This window comes from Zalophus californianus, chromosome 6 (assembly GCF_009762305.2).
Source record: "Zalophus californianus isolate mZalCal1 chromosome 6, mZalCal1.pri.v2, whole genome shotgun sequence".
Classification (NCBI taxonomy): Eukaryota; Metazoa; Chordata; class Mammalia; order Carnivora; family Otariidae; genus Zalophus; species Zalophus californianus.
The window spans coordinates 64,869,696-64,890,876 of NC_045600.1; the positions used below are offsets into that span (position 1 = coordinate 64,869,696).

Consider the following 21,181-nt stretch of genomic DNA (forward strand, 5'->3'; position numbering starts at 1 on the left):
ATAGCTTACTTTGATAATTAATAAAATAAGATATTCTAAATAAAGATAAATTTTACATTTGTAAAATTTACAAAAAGTAGTATATACTTAGGAGAAGTTAACTTGTGTCTTAGAATAATTTTCAGTAGTATTAGTGATGACTAATTTCATTACATCTGTTATGTTTCTTGTAGTATATTAAGTTTATATTATTTTTCATAGGAACTTTTCGAATTTAATAATTAGCTTGAGTTTTTAAATGTTTCCCTTTTAAATTTGCTCATGAATTTTAAATGTTTTCTGATATGTTGAGTTGTTTTGTATTACAGTGACTTGTGTACTTTCTTCTCGTATCATCAGATTAAAATTCTGCTTTTGAAGCGTGTGTGAGATAATACTGAGAATTATTCCTTGTACTATAACTTTTGTAGCAAAATACTTACATAATAGTATAGCTGTTCTGATTATGGCAGAGTTTGGTTTTAACTGGCCAAAGTAACAGAAATTTAATTTAAAGTTGTATAGTCAATATAGAGTAGTTATTTTATTTTAGAAGTATGGTAGATAAAAGGAAAGTTAAAATAAGAAATCATAGTCAAAGCTTGAAAAATGGAAAGCATTTTGAACATCACATGGATTTTAACCTTTTACAGAAAGGAAGCTGACATTGTTGGTTGTAGAACTGCCCTTTTCCTAGAACATTGTTGTTACGGGAGTAATCTGAGCAATTTAAGGCTTCATTTCAGTAAACTGATAAACTGGAAACCATTTACATTTGAATGCTTGCATTAATTTTTGTCAGGGACTAGAATACCTACCACATCTAAGCAGATGCGATACAAAGCAAAAGGACTCTAGTATTTAAAAAATACTGTAGTTCTCATTGTACCAAAGTGATAAGTGATTTAAATAGACAAAGCACAAAGCCTTTGTGATCCCCCCTCCCATCCTGGAATAATATATCTAGTGCATATTTGATTTTTAGAAGATTATATTGCAGTTTGTAAATAAGCAAATAAGCATTTGTTTATTACTACTCAGTAATAGGATTTTTTGAGTGGAAGAAATAGGAGGGAAGTGGGAAAACAAAAAATAATTATATTAATATTGTAACTGTTAAGTGCTTACATTTCCCCCACAATATTGTCTTGTACTGTATGATTTTTCAGCATTTAAGAAGCGGTTTTGTTCTTTATAGCTGAACCAATAACGTTTCCATCTGGAGGAGGCAAGTCATTTATTATGGGTTCTGATGATGTTTTGTTAAGTGTACTGGGCCTTGGAGACCTTGCAGACTTGACGGTAACAAATGATGCAGACTATAGTTATGATGTAAGTGCAGTTTTATTTTTAATTTTTTAATGATTTAATAGAAGGCTCCTTATTTTTTTGGAAACACTTATAAAACAGAATTAATGTCAAGGTGCATGGAAAAGATAAGTTTAAGTGTGTCAATATGTTGATTTGAAGTGACATATAGTTTTTCTTTTGTAATTTGTGGTGTTTAAATTTTCTTAGGTATTGTGGTGGATTAGCTAGAAGTTTTGGGATGATTGATTACCTTATAATATTGGTTGATTAATATCTATCTTGAGTAGTCAACTCTCAATTATTTACTCAAATTAAGCCATATTTTGGTGTCAACAAGAGAAAAAATAGGTAACCTGAATCACTTGCCTTCAGGATACTTCTTAAAAATTGTTTTATTTTTGAACTTTTATTTTTGTAAGCATAATGTTAAAGTTAGCTTGCCATTTCCTGAATACTTACTTAGTCCTTCATTTGAGGGATGGGGAGAAAATGGAGATTGGATGGGAAGGGTAGTGTACAGAGGTGAAACTTGTCTTGGATTAAATTTTTTATAGACAATAAACACTCAATTGAGAGTTAACTATACTTGTTTAGATTTTGTATGAATGAATTTGCAGTTTTTCAGCAAATTAATTTTTTCCCTTTTGTAACATTTCTTTTTTCTACATTTTATACTTAAGTTATACCTAGATTGGCATGCTTTTTAGAGATATCAGCCTTGGTGGGCTGGATAATTCTAATTAATATTTTCAAAGTATATAAACAACTAAATTCTAGTAAACTTTTGACTACTTTAGAAGTGGTTTCACAGCCTGTCTTTACAGATGGAGAAATGAAGGTAAAAAGATTAACCTCTTACCAGTATCAACAATAATGAAAATAGGATGACAATATTCTTAAAGTGTCTTTAGTTCAGACTTTTGCAAAGTACCTTAATTTGCTTCCTTTAAAAATTTCACATGCTAATTTTCTAAATGACAGCTGTATTGTTAATACTGTTCTCTTGGATTTTTGGTAGTAATTTATATAATTGTTTTCATGTAAAGCATTGCAGCATGGTAGTTTTTTTTTGTTGTTCTCATCTGACGTTTAATAGCACTTTTGGGTTTAGCCCGATGATTAGGTAAAACAGATTAAGGAACTCTTCATTTGATCTAGGTATTTGAAAGCTAATTGAAGTTATTCTTCTTAGTATCATTTATTAAATGATAAAAGATTTGTTATAAAGTTTTTAAGGTACATTAAATTTTCACCGGACATTTTAGCAAAGCAGTTTAATAATATATATTTTACACACCAAAACACACAAAACTCCACATTCCTATCAGTTTACTACTTTTACTACTAAATATTGCACTCTTTCTTTTTAGTTGCCTGCCAATAAAGATGCCTTTCGAAAGACATGGAACCCCAAGTATACACTACGTAGCCATTTCGATGGAGTACGGGCATTAGCTTTTCATCCTGTAGAACCTGTGCTGGTTACTGCCTCTGAGGACCATACTCTGAAACTTTGGAACTTGCAAAAAACAGTTCCTGCCAAAAAGCAAGTATTTTCATGTTAGCCTAGCTTTTTTCCTTCCACATGTGCTAATAATTTTAAGTTAATTACCCTTCTTTATGGTTCTTTTTTTTAAGCTTTCATTTGATCTTACCTAGTGATTCTTGAATGTCAGCCAGTAATTTGCGGTTACTTAATTACCTTCTTCTCCCCCACCCTTCTTTTCTTCTCTTTTAGGAGTGCCTCTTTAGATGTAGAGCCTATCTACACATTTAGGGCCCACATGTAAGTTTTACTGAATTTGTACTTAAATTAACTACCATAGTTATTGTTAACTATTATTTATCAACCCTCAAACCTTAAAATTTTCTCATAATGTTTGTTTTATAATAGAAAAGACGTTCGTTGAGTAGTATTTCATTTGATTAATAATTGTATTAGAATATAATCAGTACTGTTCAAATTTACGTTTTAAATTTTAAACAGTTTTTAGATACCGTGTGAATTTAGAGGTTGGATACAGATAGGAGTTTCTTCTTAGACTTTCTAAGTAATTTTTTGCCTCTTTTCCTATAATAGTGGTCCTGTTCTATCATTAGCTATTAGTTCTAATGGAGAACAGTGTTTTAGTGGTGGTATTGATGCAACCATCCAGTGGTGGAATATGCCTAGCCCTAATGTGGATCCCTATGATACATACGGTAAGTGAAAGGCTTAAAACATTTTTTTAAGAGAATGGAGCTGACAAACTGTTACTATAAGGTTGTTTAAACATGTATTAGTCTCCTCATTTAGTTTTCATTTGCTATTAATTTGCTTTATTAAAGGGAAAAATTAAGCAGTATCATTCCATGGAATATTTAAGCCTCTGAATTGGTACTTTATTGTCCAAAAATTTAAAAAAAAACTATATTAAAACAATTTTAGTACTAGTTAACAAAAAGAGGAGAATAAAATTTAAGGAACAATTTTTTAAACTTAAGAGTTTATGTAGTTCAAAAATACTTAGCAGAAGAAAGTAGAAACAAATTGTGGCAGTCAGTGCATAAATCAGTACAACTTTTTAGAGGACAAAAAATTTCTTAATTAAAAACCTTTTACTCACAAATGACACTTTAAGAATCTGTCCCACAGAAATACCTGTATCTGTATTCAAATATATTTATAAGGGCATGTTTGTAATTATAAAAAATTAAAAGGAATATTTATTAGTGTGAGAAGAGTTAAATGAACAGTGATCCACTTAATGGTTGGTTCATTTAAAAAAATTCAGGAGCGGGATGCCTGGGGGTGACTCAGTCGGTTAAGCGTCTGCTTTTGTCTCAGGTCATGATCCCAGGGTCTTGGGATTGAGTTCCCCATTGGGCTCCTTGCTTAGCGGGGAGCCTGCTTCTCCCCCTGCTTGTGCTCTCTCTCAATCTCTCTCTCTGACAAATAAATAAAAAGCTTAAAAAAAGAATGTACTCAGACTCTAACATTGTTAGACATTAAAAAAATTTTTTTCAGGAGCTCTTTGGTCTTTTTATTTAAAACACACTTGTTGCCTAAATTTGCCAGGGATAGTGTTAAGCACTACATCAAGAAATAAGAATTAGTCCAGTGAAAAGGCAGACATTAAACAAATAAGCAAAGAGGTGGAGTCTGTGGTTAGAAATTATAATAAGCAGTATGAAGATATAAGTACTATGGAAGAGAATCTTTAGATATAGTCCAAAATAGTGACATTTAAGCCAAAATCTAAAGGATAAGAGGAAACTTCTAGGGGGTACTTGGGTGGCTCACTCAGTTGAGCATCCGACTCTTGGTTTTGGCTCAGGTCAGGGTCATGGGATTGAGCCCTGTGACACGCTCCGCACTTGGTGCAAAGTCTACTTAATAAATAAGTAAATAAATAAATAAAATCTTTTTTTTTTAAAGATTTTATTTATTTATTTGAGAGAGAGAGAATGAGAGACAGAGCACGAGAGGGAAGATGGTCAGAGGGAGAAGCAGACTCCCTGCCGAGCAGGGAGCCCAACGCGGGACTCGATCCTGGGACTCCAGGATCATGACCTGAGCCGAAGGCAGTCACTTAACCAACTGAGCCACCCAGGCACCTTTTTTTTTTTTTTTTTTTTTTTTAAGGAAACTTTCAGGAAAGAGTTTTAAGCCGGGAAGTGACCAATAAATGTAGGGTTTAAAAAGGTGACTCTGGCTATTGTAAGGAGGCTAGATTAGGGGTGGGAGAAGTGGAGAAAAGAATACTAACGTAATGTTGTAATGTAAAGTTGTAATGTAGTGGTCCAGTAGACTAGGTGAGAGATGATGTTCCCATGGTCATAATGACGGTAAAGCAGTTAGTAGCAGAGCAGTTAGAAATGGATTTATGGTACATTGGGCAAGTAGGGTAGACTAGGAAGAATCTACTGATAAATTGGATTGAATGGATAAAGTGATGGTAAGTGATTCTTGATTTTGTTACTTCTTTTTTTTTTAAAAAGATTTTATTTATTTATTTGACAGAGACACGGCGAGAGAGGGAACACAAGCAGAGGGGGTGGGAGAGGGAGAAGCAGGCTTCCTGCCGAGCAGGGAGCCTGATGTGGGGCTCGATCCTAGGACCCTGGGATCATTACCTGAGCCGAAGGCAGATGCTTAACGACTGAGCCACCCAGGGACCCCTTGATTTGTTACTTTCTAAAACCGCTTTACTGAGATATAATTCACATGATAAAATTCACCCCCCCCTTTTTTTTAAGATTTTATTTATTTTTTTGACAGAGACCTAGCGAAGGAGGGAACACAAGCAGGGGGAGTGGGAGAGGGAGAGAGAGAAGCAGGCTGCCCGTGGAGCAGGGAGCCCAATGCGGGGCTCGATCCCAGGACACTGGGATCATGACCCGAGCCGAAGGCAGATGCTTAACAACTGAGCCACCCAGGAACCCCTCCACCCTTTTTATGTATACAGTTTTTACTATATATATCGTATGTATACAGTTTTAACTATATTCACAGGGTTGTGCATCCATTACCACTACCTAATTCAGAACATTTTTATCACCACTTTTGTATTTTTTGACATGAACAATTGAGTATATAATGGTAGATATTGAAATGGGGGAAGAACAGGTGTGAGAAGATTAAAGATGGTGAGTTCAGTTTTTAGGGCATATTAAGAGATGGCAATATCAAGTAGTTAATATCAAGATATGAGAATGGATTGTATAACATAGGGAAGAGTGTGTTGTATAGGGCATGAAGAGAGGACAAAGTCCTGAGCAACTCTGATATTGGGTGACTAGAGCAGGAGAGCCAACACAGGAAATTGGGGAGTGGCCTGTGAGGAAGGAGGAAGTGCAGGAAAATGTGGGATCATGGAAGCATACCAAAAGAAAAACCCTTTTGAGAAGAAGGAAGCAGTCTGTGCTTTCATATGTTGTTGAGAGGTCTAATAATATGAGGATAGAAAGGTTCCTTTTTTTATGTGACAAATCTGTCACCCAGGTTTTAGCCAGAGGTTGGATGTAGGGACTAAGACCAGAGGGTGAAGAGACCTGTGGGCAACTTTTTAAGGTACACTCTGGATAAAAAGCAATGTGATGAGAATAACCAAGAAAAAAATGTTCGAAGAAAGAAAAATTTTATTGAACTTGATAAAAAAGAGTTCATCATCAGTGATTTTAGCAAGGGTTATTTTGGTGTAGTGATGGTATCAGAAACCATATTACATTGATTTAGAGAGTGAATGAGAGGGAAAACATTTTATTCAGTATGGTCTTCTGCTGTCTGTTGGAGGGGTATTGTAAGGTTAATGAAGGTTTTTGTTTAGGTCAGGAGATTCTGGAGCATGTTTGTTTGCTGTGGTAATGATCCTAAGGAGAAGGAGAATTATTGTGTAGTAGGGAAACTGTAAACATGAAAGCAGGTTAGTGAGTTGAATGGAATCCAGAATTTACCTGGTAGAATTATTAGCCTTTGAGAAGAAGGTGGACAGTTCCTTACTCCTATCTGTAAGCAAGTTACACTAGTAGATTGGGTGGAGGAAAGATGGGAAAGGGGTTCTTATTTCAGTGCTGTATTTTCTCAGTGAAGTCGATAATCAGAGATAATCATTCATGAGGAAGGGAGGTTGGGAACTGAAAATTCTGGAGGTGGTAAGAAATAGCTGTGGAAGGTGGGAATTTACTAGAGAAACAAGATTATAGGCCAGATGGTACACAATGTTATTATTAGCCACCATATCCATCAAATGATAACTGCGTCAGTAAAATCCATACAATGGGTATTATATGACAGTAAAAAGAAATGAAGTACTGAGGTGTGCTACAGCATGGACCAACCTTGGAAACACTATGCTAAGTGCAAGAAGCCAGTCACAAAGGACCATTTGTATGAAATGTCCCGAATAGTCAGACTTAGACGAAGTAGATTAGTGGTTATGTAGGGCTGCAGAAAAGCAGGAAGGAAGAATTGGGCAGTGGGGGGTGGGAATGGCTAATGAGTGATGAAAGTGTGCTAAAATTGATGTGCTGATGATTGTATAACTCTGTGAACATAATAAAAACCATTGTGTTGTACACTTTTTTTTTTTTTTAAAGATTTTGTTTATTAGCATGAGCGGGGGGCAGGGAGGGGCCAAGGGAGAAGGACAAGCAGACCCCCTGCTGAGTGCAGAGTCTGACGCAGGGATCCATCCCGGGACCCTGAGATCGTGACCTGAGCCTAAGCCAGACACTTGACCAACTGAGCCACCCAGGCACCCCCTTGAATTGTATACTTTAAATTGGTGAACTATATGGTATGGGAATTCTATCTCACTAAAGCTGCTTTTTAAAAAAGTGTATGTTCTTTATAGAAAATTCTAAAAATACAGGAAAGTATTTTGGGGGAGATGAAAAATAATCCATAATTCTACAACTTAGATATGGCCAGTGTGTAAACTTTGGTTATCTTCTTATGGCCATTTATGCATAGGCTTTATACTTAATTATATGGTAAGTTATAATTATCTGAAACATTTCTTTCCAACTTCTTTTAGCTAATTTTTGTTTGTTTGTTGTTTTTTCCCAGAGCCAAATGTTCTAGCTGGCACTTTAGTTGCACATACAGATGCTGTCTGGGGTCTTGCTTATAGTGGCATAAAGAATCAGTTACTGTCTTGTTCAGCAGATGGCACTGTTAGGTTATGGAATCCACCAGAAAAACTGCCATGTATTTGCACTTACAATGCAGACAAGGGTAAGTAAATGTTGCCCTCTAAAAAAAGCTGATTTTTTTTAAATTTGGAAGATAGGAATGACAAAGCAAATGATTACTAGTCCTGTGCTACTCTAAGAGATATATTGAAAGAATTTTATAAAGCATGTGATAATCTTTTTTACTCTTAGTCATTTCTTATAAACAAGAAACGAGTTTTGCAAGTATATCCTATAGCTTCGTGCTTTTTGACCTTTTCCAGGACATGTCTTATTTAAAAAATTAAACTCTTTGTAGTAGTGAAGTAGACAAATGAGGCTGCTTGTTGAAACAACATGAGGCTCTCCACCTGCTGGAGGTGGCTGCCCACAAAGACTGAAGGGATCACAGTCTTAAGCATACCTGATACATATGAGCACACTGGTTGAAAAGTCTAGCCATAATCATTGAATTAGCACCCTTGGCGGCGGGTGGGGGGAGTACAAACTGAATTACATGTAGAATTTCAAATTGTTTCCCGTCATAGAAAGCTGTAAGCAGTTTGCTTTGTGATACCATTTGTTTATATACATATGTTTGTGTACTGGTATTAGTCATGTTTTCCAAGACATTTTTAAGTTATTTTAAAAATCAGACCTTTTATTTTTATTAAAAACTATGTTTTCTCTTAAAGCATTTTAGAGAAATAGTTATGCTTATTTTTGTAGGGTTACTCTTAGATACCTTAGTGATTCTACTAATTTTTCAATTACCCAAACTTTTGAGGTAAATACTTATTTAGATATTTGTTGCTTAATTCATCTGGGTAATTTATTGCTTGACACTCTGGATTGCACCTAGTTGTGCATTGATCTGGCCAGTTGAATGTTACAAAGACAGAAATTGCTGCCCAGGACATGGTAGGATAGTACTGCATTGGTGGATTCCAGACTCCAAGCTTTATTTTCATAGATCCAAAATTTCAACTTGTGTGAGCTATTTGATAAGGCTTATAGGTCTCAAACAGGTGCAATCTGCCAAGATAGTGATGTGAGAATGCTAATTTATCATTTTACAGTAAAAAATAACTTCTGTACATACCTCCTCATAATTTTTGAGCCCCTCTAATTATATTTTTCTTATACTGTTAAATAGAATGTTAAAACAACTAAAAATAATTGAGGGAAAGTTATCTATTATATCTCACTATCCTAACATAATTGTTCTTTTTCATTATTAACATTATTTCAAGAATACTTGAGTTCCTTTTTCTTATTAGAAAATCTAATTTTAGGGATTTCTAAATTGTTTTTACATTGTATCTCTTTGGGCTACTTTTCAGAGCATGGAATACCTACATCTGTTGACTTTATAGGCTGTGATCCAGCTCATATGGTGACCTCTTTCAACACTGGTAGTACAGTAATTTATGATTTAGAAACATCACAATCATTGGTAATGCTTTCATCACAAATAGATTCTGGTAAGTTTTCATAGGTTTCTTTGAAACCTTTAAAAGGATTATTACACAATAGAGGGTAATCTTTTAAGTTTTTACATTCTGACTGAATTTATGATGAAAAAGTTTCAGTGCATTATAGGTGTACTTATTTACAGTGTTTTTGCAGTTTTCTCAAATTATGCTTAAAAGCTTAGAGGATTTGGGGAACAGAGAGTAAGAGCAATGTAAATGAAAGCAGGGGAAATAATTTTAAAGTTTTAATGGAAATACATATGAAAGTAGAGAAAATAATATAAGCTGGAGGAAAGCATCATCCATCTCTAATAATTATGTGTAAATGGCCAGTGTCGTTAGTATAGAATGTGCTATGTGTTTTACAGTTTATTTAAATAGGGTTCCAAATAAGGCCTATGCATTGTAATTGGTTGGTATGTCCCTCAGGTTTCTTCTTACCTGTAGGTTATCCCTCCATCTCTTCTATTTCCCTTGCATTCTTTTATTGAAGAAATTGAATCGTTTATCCTGTAGCTTCCACACTGTGGATTTTGCTGGTAGCATCCTTGTGGTATCATTTAATGTGCTTTCTCTTTTCATTTTATTTCCTATAAATAGATTATAGATCTAGAGGCTTATTCAAATTCAGGTTTAATATTTTTATTTGTCTTCATTATGAAGTTTTTAAATGTTTTTGGCAAAACTATAGGAATTTGTGAGCTCCTATCAGAAGTAAATATTGTCTGGTTGTTTATCTTTTTCTTACATTTTCAGTCTTGATCATTGTCTGGGTCCATTAATTCATTAATTCTGTTGAGAAATGATTTTCTAATTCTTTCATTCCTTCTCCACTTATTAGCTAGAATATTTCTATAAAAAGGAACACCCCGCATCAATAATTTGGTTACCCTGGAGTTAGTGATTACAAGTGAAGGGAAATATCAATTATTGATCCCTCACCCACTTTATTTATCAGTTTTCAAAATAATGAGGTTGTTTCCTAGCATTACCCAAAGGTGATCATTGAGGCTTTTGGGTGTTGTTTGTTTTTATTACCATTATAATCTCTAATCTCGGATAGAAATGTATCTGATGTGTTTCAGTCTCTTGCAGGTATTACCTTTATCACTCTTCGGGTTGTTTCATCTTTGGCCAGTGGGAGCTTATTCAGGTTGGCTCTTGAATCCTTTCACCATGACTCTGGTAGTCATTGATAGCTTTCTTACTTTCTGATATGGCAAGATGTTTTGGGTTCATCTTGTTCATTTTGTGCCCCAGACTGAAGTGCATTTCTCTAAGGAGCCATGGTTTCTTTTAGTGGAAAATGACACTTAAAGATTACAGTATAGGTGTAAGGCTTTTGGGTTGGTCCTCAGGACTTTTATGGCTCTTGAGTTGCTTGTTGGTTTAGTTTTCTTCAGTGCACAGAGCTAGAAATGCATTTTTAAAAAGAAGAACACTGATAAATTCATACAAATACTTCCCGTTCAAATTCAGATTTATCTCTTCGCTTTTTACCTCATCTTAATCATGCCGAAACTCTTGGTTGTCAACAAAATCATCTTCATCATCTCCCATTTGATTTATTCCACAGTACAGATACAGTCATCTCAGAATAATAAAACCAACACCACCACCAATAGTTTGATTAATGGTAAACCATTTAAATGGTTTCATGGTCAAATCTCAAACCAGATTATACTCAAAGGTTTCTTTCCCAGCATCTTTTCAACTCTACTCCTTTTCTCCCTCGAACACAGGTAATGGGGTCTAAGTTGGGTTAAGAGTTCTTTTATAGGGGCGGGGCGCCTGCGTGGCTCAGTCGTTAAGCGTCTGCCTTCGGCTCAGGTCATGATCCCAGGGCTGGGATCGAGCCCCGTGTGGGGTTCCCTGCTCCGCGGGAAGCCTGCTTCTCCCTCTGCTGTGTTCCCTCTCTCACTGTGTCAGATAAATAAATAAAATCTTAAAAAAAAAAAATTCTTTTATATATGTGGAATGACTGATGTAGTTAAAGTCTAATAAATGTTGATGATATTTTCCCATTAGTTTTGATCCCTCTCTGTTCTTCCTCATCTCTAATAAGAAATTAAGAATTTGGTAGCAAAGAAAGTTCTCATCCCTAAGAACATTAATTCCTGTTTGTGTTTTTTTGTGAGTGTGGGTAGGATGAGGGTTGTTCCTTGCAAACATATAATTTTCACTTGCAAATTTGTTCATTAAATGCTTATAATTCATTTATGGACTATTTAAAGTAGTAATTACTATGGGTCTTTTAAGATTCTAAACCACCTATACTGACAGTTAGGAGCTTAATACTGTCCATATTATAGGACATGATAGCTTACACTTCTATTTTTTAAGAAGCTCTATCTCTCTAGAGCTCTAGTTTTAGTTTTCAGATTTTTATTTTATACAAATGCTTTAATTTTTTAAATGATTCTTTTTGGTAAGCCTAAAAAGGCTGTCATCTAGGGGCACCTGGGTGTCTCAGTCTGTTAAGTGTCTGCCTTCAGCTCAGGTCATGATCCCAGGGTCCTGGGATCGAGCCCCATGTCAGGCTCCCTGCTCAGTGGGGAGTCTGCTTCTTGCTCTTCCTCTCCCTCTGCCTTTCCCTCTGCCCCTCTTGTCCTGCTCGTGTTCTCTCTCTCTCTAATAAATAAAATCTTAAAAAAAAAAAGCCATCATCCAAATTTTAATGGAAAGTTTGAGCTTTAGTGCATTATCTTCCTTTATTTTTCAGGTTTACAATCCAGTAATCACATTAACAGAGTAGTAAGTCATCCCACACTTCCTGTTACAATAACTGCTCATGAAGATAGACACATCAAATTTTTTGACAATAAAACGGGTAAGTAGGTTATCGTATTTTCTTTTTAGTCTTTACTGTACATTTGAGATGATCAAAAATGCTATTCTTTTTATGTAAGACATACTGAGTTTTTGCCTAAAAATTTGCCAAGTTAAACTATTTCAACTCAAATTTTCACTTAATGTAGTACACTTACGTGTTAAGTTCTGTCCTTAAGTGTATATAATACCTTGCCTATCAAGTATGTTTTCTCTGTGTCATGTTAAATACAAACCCATCCATTTGAAATTTTTTCTTTCATATTCTCTTGTTGAAAGGTCTCTTTCTGGGGTTTGGTATTTCAGATATGCTCTTAGAATTATTTCTCAGGAGATGAAATGATGAAATAGTGGAAATTGTTAATTGTTATTTTCCCTCTATTTCTTGTGAAGAAACTTAACAGTTATATAGAAGTGAAGTTAAATTTTAATTTGGCCATTGGGTTCTTTAATGACCTCTGTTTCATCTGTCATTAGAATACCACATGAAATACTGTTTGTGCTCAGTTAGGTTTCTTTGAGAAGCTAAAACGGGTTTTGAAGGATCTCCAACTAAGAAACTTAAAAGTTAATTGCAGCATTATTGCAGGGCAACAGATTATCAAGCAAGACAGCAAATCAGAACTACAGATTTCTTTTTAAAATCTCATTGATTCATTCATTCGTTTAAGTAGGCTCCATGCCAAAAGTGGGCTTTAAACTCATGACCCTAAGATCAGGAGTCAGATGCTCTATTGACTGAGCCAGCCAGGTGTCCCTCTACAGATTTCTCTTTGAGGTTATATATAATTATTAATCTTATAATTAATGGTTATTATAACCATTAATTGGACATGGTTATAATTATTAATCTTTAGAGTCTTGAGTAAATCCCTGTGTTCAGATAACACTCTAATGGACAGATTTCCTTTTAACTCAGTAGAACAAGTTGAGAAGAGAATGGATATTTATAGTCTATATTGCATAGGAAAGAAGATTCACATTCGTATGAAAGTTCTCACTTTAGCACCTCCTCAGAACAGGTCTTTGCACATTTTTATGAAGCCTCAGTCTCTTCTTCTGCTATAACCACAGAGATAATTTCCTTTACTGTGTTTCTGAAAAGATTTTTTTAAATTAACTATTGAAGATTTATATTTAGGTTTCTAAGAGGAGGGTCAGGAATTTCAGTAGTTGTATTGACAGCAAAGTGTGAATCTCTAGAGCTATTTTATTGGCAGAAATCAAGAAAATGGTAATAAAATTTATTTAATAACAAATGAGCCTATAGTCTTTCAGATTGTTTGCAAATTCTACCAATTTATTCTTTCTGTTAATTAGTCTAGTTACCTTATCTGTAATGTAAAGACAAAGCAATAGGCTCTTAACAATGGAAAAATTCTTTCTAAATCCTGTCTTACTTCACACAAGGTACATACACATAACAACATAGCATTAAGTTAAAGTGTAAATTGTGTTCCGATACACTGTTTCCAAAGAAATTTTTCCCTGAAAATTGGTAATTCATTTAAATGTGATAAACTAGAATATTTTCATAGCTGGTCTGGTGTTGACAGCTAAGTTTTTAAGAGTTTTAGTCTATCCAGTGACTAGTGTATTTATTGAATTTTTTATCTGAAACATTATAGAAATTGATACTATGGATGAATGCAATGAATTCTTAGGTTTTTAACCAAAAAAGTATATTTAGCTTTTGTATTCTGCACGGCACTGTCTGCTGTCATGTATAAGATGTGGTTTCTGCTCTCTGGGAGCTTATTGTTGTTTGGGGAAAATAGGATGTGTGTCTGTGTATGTGTGCACATGCACACGTGCACTCATATATGCAATAAGATGAGCCATGCTAGATAAAGGAGTCTTCGTAGTGAAGGTTTGCCTTGAAGAAATGGTAAGTTTCGTTGTTTTTTTTGTTTTGTTTTGTTTTGTTTTTAAGTGAAGAAGGTAGTAGGAAGTTCCAGATAAGGGCCTATTTTGAGCAGAGGCAGAATGGTGGCTGGAACAAAAGTTTCTTATAGGTAAAGCTAAAGAGGTAAGTTTGGAAAAGGGAAACAGAAACTGTTGAGAACTTTTCAGCGCCAGGCTAAGAATAATGGATTTTTGTTTATGCTATGCACTGTGAAAATCACTTAAGATATTTGAGCAGGGGTTTGTAAAATTGGTTTAGAAAGATTATTTAAATTGCATTATCTGGTAGATCTTTAACTTTAAAGAATTTGTAATTTCAATTTCTACAATTTGTTCTAGAGAGATATTAAGGGATTTTTTAAAATTTTGGTAAAGGTACAAATTTGAGTTGTATATTATTGTGCCTGAGAAACTTAGCTAGTGATGGTGAGTTTGGGAGAAGGTGTACAAGTGAGGGATATGGAGGAGTTGGAGACAGAAGATCATGATTTTGTTGTGGACTCATTCAGCACAGTTTATTGAGTGTCTTGCCATATGCTTGGGGTAGTTTTCAATGCTTTGTGAACAAAACAAAATGTCTGGTCCTCTTACAATTTATATTCTAGTGGTATCTTACTGCAAGTGAGATATCGTTTTATTTGATTTACATATATTAACATGTTCTAATAACCATAAGATACATAAACTATTATTATTCCCATTTTACAGTTGAAATAGAAGGCTTAAAAGAAGTTACATAATTTGTGGGGCACCTGGGTGTCTTGTCATTAAGCATCTGCCTTCGGCTCATCCCAGGGTCCTGGGATCGAGCCCCACATCGGGCTCCCTGCGCTGCGGGAAGCCTGCTTCTCCCTCTCCCACTCCCCCTGCTTGTGTTCCCTCTCTCGCTGTGCCTCTCTCTGTCAAAAAAATCAATCAATCTTAAGAAAAAAAAAGTTACATAATTTGTTGATTGTTAAACAGCAGAGAGAAATTACAGGGTTGATGGATTCACACACTGCATGCGGTTTGCGTCCAGAATCTACATTTTTTTTTTTTTTAAATATCTCTTTTGGGGGCGCCTGGGTGGCTCAGTCGTTAAGTGTCTGCCTTCAGCTCAGGTCGTGATCCCAGGGTCCTGGAATCGAGCCCCACGTTGAGCTCCCTGCTCCGTGGGAAGCCTGCTTCTCCCTCTGCCAGTCCCTCTGCTGTGTTCCCTCTCTCGCTATGTCTCTCTCTGTCAAATAAATAAGATCTTTAAAAAAAAAATAGCTCCTTTGTCCCCATTTCATAGAGGCTTACAATATTGATTACCCAAGTCAAAGGGCTTAAGGTGCCAGAGAGGGGAGAACAGGTGACTGCAGGTATCCTCTATTTTCCTCCATTACAGGAGGAGAGAATTAACTTTGGTCAGTGAAGAGAGGCAGTAGCAGAGATGTAGGGCAAAAGTGAAATTGGTTAAATGTGATTCTCGGGAGGTGTCAGAAGTTTTGTGACTTCTGTGATCACCAGCATCCAACTTAGTTCAGCATTCTGCCTCCTTATTCGCATCCAGTCTGAAGGAGTCACTTAAATTTCGAAGTGGCCTTCTGACTGTATGGAGAGGAAGGGTTGATTGTAAGTTGACTTTGGCATATTCATAGGGTTAATTTAGTGGACAGGTAGGAGAACTGGAGAGAAACTGGGAAACTATAGTACCCTTGAAGAAGTGAGTAGGTCTGCTGTTTGGATGAAAGAATTCTTTGGTTTAAGACATGTTACATTTAGGAGATGCAGGATCGTTCTTAGGAGAGAAGTTGGAACTAGATTTGTGAATTAAGAGTTCTCATCATAGATTTGACATTTTAAGGGAAGCTAATGATGCTTGATATTTAACCTCTAATGATTTGAGATTATTGTCCTGGAGACTAACCATTTCATACTTGGTTTTTTTTTTTTTTTTTTTTAATAAGAATGTTGCAAGGAATGGATTCTAGATCTGATGGGTTATGTTGGACTAAGCAATTAAAGATAGTATGTTGAATGATTCTTCTGTTCTTCAGAATAGCAGAGAAGAATCTCTAAAATTATACTGTTAGTATTAGTGAGAAACAGACAGATGTGGTTTGAAATGATGAGAGACTAATTTTGTACTTAACTGATGATGTTAGTATTGCCAGAAAATGATAGGACCGTTTATGTTTTTCAGAGTAACTTGTTGCACATTTGATTAGGTTGTGGTTTTATATTCAGGCCAGGAGCTGTAGCAGACAAGAAAAGTAGATCTATTTCATGTCCCATTGTGGAATGTCATCAGGGGACCAAAAATGTGGCAAATGATTGTAACTAGAATTCTGGAGAAGGCCTCTCATTAGGAGCAACTCAGGCATTTGAGTAATAAAGACTTATTGCTGAATGAAAGGGGAAGAAATTTTAGAAATATCAGTATTTGCTATTTTATTCCCTTCTTGGATGAATCAATTTATGATATTGCTTTCCATCCATCAAAGGCATATATTGCCAGTGCAGAGGCTAATCCCTTTGTCCCCAAGGTATTTATGCAACACAACTTTGTACTTATAACTTGTTTTTTAATTTTAACTTGCTACTGAATCCCATTTTCTTGCCAAATCTTGAGTGAAGATATTCATTAAATCCAATTTTTCAGAATAGTGTTTTTGGTACTATCTGGGGAAATCCAGAAAAAATTCTCTAATATACTCTCACTCCTCTCCCCTTTCTTGTTTCCAATGTATAAAATGATTGACATTTCAAAGGATAAATGAATTTGATAATAGTAGAGTTTTTAGTGGGAATATATCCTCTAGTGGTTTATTTATCAGTAACCCTGTATATGAAATAATCTTTACATCTCTTAAGAGAGATTTTTTTCTGTTTCTAGTTTAATTCCACTTTATATGATCTTAAGCCTTTGATGCAACCATACATAGTCATTATGTTTTCCACTGCCTACAGGTACTGTCAGATTCATGTCACACAGATGTCTTTTTTGGGAGTAACTGGGAAAGTTCTGCATTAGAATTCAAATTCTCTTAAAAAAAAATATTACAGGCATACCTCTGTGGGCTCAGTTTCACACCACTGCAGTAAAGCTAATTGGTCATTAAAGTGTGTCAAATGAATTTTGGTTTTCCAGTGTATACAAAAGTCGTGTTTATACCATACTGTTGTCTACTAAGTGTGTAATAGCATTATGTCTAAAAAAAACCCAACGTATGTACCTTGATTAAAGAATATTTATTGCAAAAGAAAATGCTAACCATTGCTGAGCTTTCACCAAGTTGGAAGCACTCATCATAGGTCACCATAACAAATATAATAATAATGAAAAGGTTTGCATTATTGCAAGAATTACCAAAATGTGACGGAGACACAAAGTGAGCAAATGCTATTGGAAAATCATGCCAATAGATTTGTTCAACACAGGATTGCCATAGATCTTCAGTTTGTAAAAACAACAACAACAAACTGTAGTATCTTTGAAGTGCAATAAAACAAGGTATGCCTGTATACTGGGTGAACCTTGAAAACTTTAAGTGACGGAAGGCAGATATAAAAAGCCACGTGTTACTGTATGATTTCAACTGTATGTATCATCCAGAATAGGCCAACTCATAGTGAGAGAAAGCAGATTAGTGGTAACCAGGGACTTGGGGGAGGGGAGAAATAGGGAGTTGACTGCTTAATGGGTACGGGTTTCCTTTTGCAGTGATGAAAATGTTCTGAACTGGATAATGGTGATGTTTGCATATCATTGCGAATGTCTAAAAGCCACTGAATGATACCTTCCCATATGGTTAAAATGGTAAATTTTACGTTATGTGTATTTTACCACAATAAAAAATACATTGCTATAATGATTGTCTATTTTATGTTGATATTATATTATGGTTTCTGATCTCGCAAGTTAGTAACTATTTGTGAAAATTTTATCTTCTGTGTTATGTTTTATTTAGGTAAAATGATCCATTCAATGGTAGCTCATTTGGATGCTGTTACAAGTCTAGCAGTAGATCCTAATGGAATCTATCTGATGTCTGGAAGTAAGTCTGAACTTCCTATACTGCCATAAACTTTATAAAGGAATTGTTACTCAGTAATGTACTTTATTTGTTCTTTTATTACAGGCCATGACTGTTCTATTAGATTGTGGAATTTGGACAGCAAGACATGTGTGCAAGAAATAACAGCACATAGGAAGAAATTAGATGAATCGATTTATGATGTTGCTTTCCATCCATCAAAAGCATATATTGCCAGTGCAGGGGCTGATGCCCTTGCCAAAGTATTTGTGTGAATCAACAAAAACTCATATCTTAACAAAGATTTGCTTGGACAGAAAGAGGGTCTGCATCACTGCCATCAGAAAGGTTACTGATATGACACTACATGTGATCTGCCTGGTGAAGGCTATTCGAGGCAGGCATAAATTGATGGAAATCACATCTTAATGTCAGGCTCATTAATTTAATTGTAATTACTGTATCTCGTGGGACAAATAAAAAGGACTCCATTATTTGTGGCCTGTACTGGATATGAACTGAGCGTATGTCTGTTTTTTAGGTATCTTTAAGCCAATGTGGAGTCTGATCTTACAAAAGACTTTTATTTTGGACTCTGTGTGCTGCCTTAGGGTTAGGAATGTGGTGCTCTTGTTGGGGGGGAAGTGAGCTCCAAGAGTAGCTTTTTTTCATCTCTTAGTGATTTTCTGTTTATCAGTTGAATGCCACAGATTCCCTTTTAAACTTATTTTGCTTTAAAAAAAAAAAAAAAAGAAAATTTAACTTAAAATATTTTAGCATTAGTTGCACAAAATGTTTGGATAAAATTCTAGTTTTTATAAGTCTTTTTATATATTTAGCCTGTCACAACAGTGCTCAAGATTGTATTGAAGTTTTTCTGCATTATACAACCCTGAAACACAGAGATCTCACTGACCCGCTGCCGTGTAACCACACTTTTTCCTTCTTTTGCCTAATACAGCTCAGCTAAGTCCTTCCATAAAGATGCTAAATCACCTTCATCATCACATAATTGTCTTCATATAAACCAAGGACTATTAAGTGTATTAAAATGAAACATGGGGTTTAATACTCCAAATGAACTCTTTAAAAAGAAAAAAAACGAACTAATCTTGGCATCCTATCACTATGTGATATTTTGTACATCTTACTGTATTTACAAGTTTATTTATCAAGGATTATCCATCTTGCTAATAGCCTATTATTTATTTCACTTTTTGTTGGTCTTTATATCCTTTTATTAATGTGCTAAAGGAACCTGTATATCTATTTTGGAACTCTTTGAATGGTCTAAAATAGACTAAAAATGGAATATTTTATAGTTTAAGTTGCAAACCAAGGTGATTTCCCCCAGATGCATATCTTGGTTTACCATGATTCCAAACAAAAACTATGTTGTTTAAAAATATTTGGAGTAAAATTTTATTTGCATTACAAATAGGACACAAAAATAGTTGAATCAGGATACAGAAATCTGCTGTGTTTGGACTAGTTATCCCTGTTTTATTTTTTCAGATGTGCTTAATTTTATGGTGTAACTAAAGATTTTGTTTGTGTAATGCATGATTAAGACAATAAAGTATTTTTTCTAGTCTTCCAAAAACTTTTCTGATCAGTTTGCGAGTTTTGATGAGTTTTGTAAGGTTTTTGTTTTACAAACTATGAATCAGCAAATTTTTAAGATTGTACCACATAGCAAACATACAGCTATTGAAAAATAATGTATATAAAATGCATATAATAAATATTAAATTGTGTACCTGTATGTTACTGTTGACTACATTATTTTGTGTTGATTATTTAATAAAGTGCAATACTTTACTCTCCATCATTAAACCAGGAAATGGAGATGATTTCTCAGTGAGTCCTTCATTTCTATGCTGTTTTGTTAAACTTTGTATTGCTTATTGAGACTCTAATAAGATTAGAACAGTTAACACTATTAAGAATGACTTTCTATGTATTTCACCCCATTTGGGAATCTTAAAAAATCTATTAAAATAAGATAATTCACAATAACCAAAAAAAAGAAAAAGAGATCCAGGGTTTTATTTATTTATTTATTTGAGAGAGAGAATGAGAGAGTGTGAGCATGAGAGGGGAGAGGTCAGAGGGAGAAGCAGACTCCCCGCTGAGCAGGAAGCCACCCCAGGGACTCGATCCCAGGACTCCAGGATCATGACCTGAGCCGAAGGCAGTTGCTTAACCAACTGAGCCACCCAGGTGCCCCAGAGGTCCAGTTCTAAATCATTTCCTTAAACATTCTATTTATGAAATCTGGGTTTCAGTTAATAGTGTTGTCATTCTTATCTAGCCATACCTGTTTCCACAAAAAAGCAAAGCAGAGAATAAACTGCATTACTCATTCATTGAAAGTTGTCCTTATAGTGCTCGCTTCGGCAGCACATATACTAAAATTGGAACGATACAGAGAAGATTAGCATGGCCCCTGCGCAAGGATGACATGTAAATTTGTGAAGCGTTCCATATTTTTTATGAATCATGGAACACTACATCAAAAACTGATGTGATTAACATAAAAATTTTTTAAAAAGTCCTTATAAATAATATTAGTATCTTGAAACTTTTTCCTTCAACAAAGTAATATCCTTTTTCTTTGAAGAAAATGGGAAATGGAATTGGAAGGTAACAGAAAACTTAACGCGGCAAAATTCTATTTGAATGCCTAGTGCAAAAAAAATTTACATTGTGTACATTGAGAAATTGTGTCTTCTACATAAAAATCCAAGTGTCAATTTTAGTCATTGCTGGTGAAATACTAAAATTTTTCAGAAATTTTCTTAAAGTGGGGTGCCTGGGTGGCTCAGTTGTTAAGCATCTGCCTTCAGCTCAGGTCATGATCCCAGAGTCCTGGGATCGAGCCCCACATCGGGCTCCCTGCTCTGTGGGAGCCCTGCTTCTCCCTCTCCCACTCCCCCTGCTTGTGTTCCCTCTCTCGTGGTCTGTCTCTCAAATAAATACTTTTTTTAAAAATTTTTTTCTTGGGGCGCCTGGGTGGCTCAGTTG

General features: G+C 35.1%; 1 protein-coding gene and 1 non-coding gene across 7 annotated transcripts in view; both read left to right on the top strand.

Moving 5' to 3' along the window:
- Nucleotides 1-20,022, top strand: part of STRN3 (striatin 3) — a 104,892-nt gene extending 84,870 nt beyond the window's left edge. For 5 of the 6 annotated variants that reach the window (XM_027569654.2, XM_027569651.2, XM_027569650.2 and 2 more), the window contains 9 exons: nucleotides 1,178-1,311; nucleotides 2,661-2,836; nucleotides 3,029-3,076; nucleotides 3,371-3,492; nucleotides 7,841-8,008; nucleotides 9,288-9,428; nucleotides 12,142-12,249; nucleotides 18,089-18,175; nucleotides 18,260-20,021. In XM_027569654.2, the coding sequence (XP_027425455.1) occupies nucleotides 1,178-1,311; nucleotides 2,661-2,836; nucleotides 3,029-3,076; nucleotides 3,371-3,492; nucleotides 7,841-8,008; nucleotides 9,288-9,428; nucleotides 12,142-12,249; nucleotides 18,089-18,175; nucleotides 18,260-18,429 (1,154 nt within the window). In that variant the 3' untranslated portion in view covers nucleotides 18,430-20,021. Of the gene's footprint in view, nucleotides 1-1,177; nucleotides 1,312-2,660; nucleotides 2,837-3,028; nucleotides 3,077-3,370; nucleotides 3,493-7,840; nucleotides 8,009-9,287; nucleotides 9,429-12,141; nucleotides 12,250-18,088; nucleotides 18,176-18,259 lie in introns of all 6 variants that reach the window. The other variant, XM_027569655.2, reaches the window with a different exon arrangement.
- A 519-nt stretch (nucleotides 20,023-20,541) lies between these two features.
- On the top strand, nucleotides 20,542-20,648 carry LOC113910591. Its single transcript, XR_003516104.1, has one exon. It is a non-coding gene; the product is annotated as a U6 spliceosomal RNA (small nuclear RNA).
- The last annotated feature ends 533 nt before the right edge of the window (nucleotides 20,649-21,181 follow it).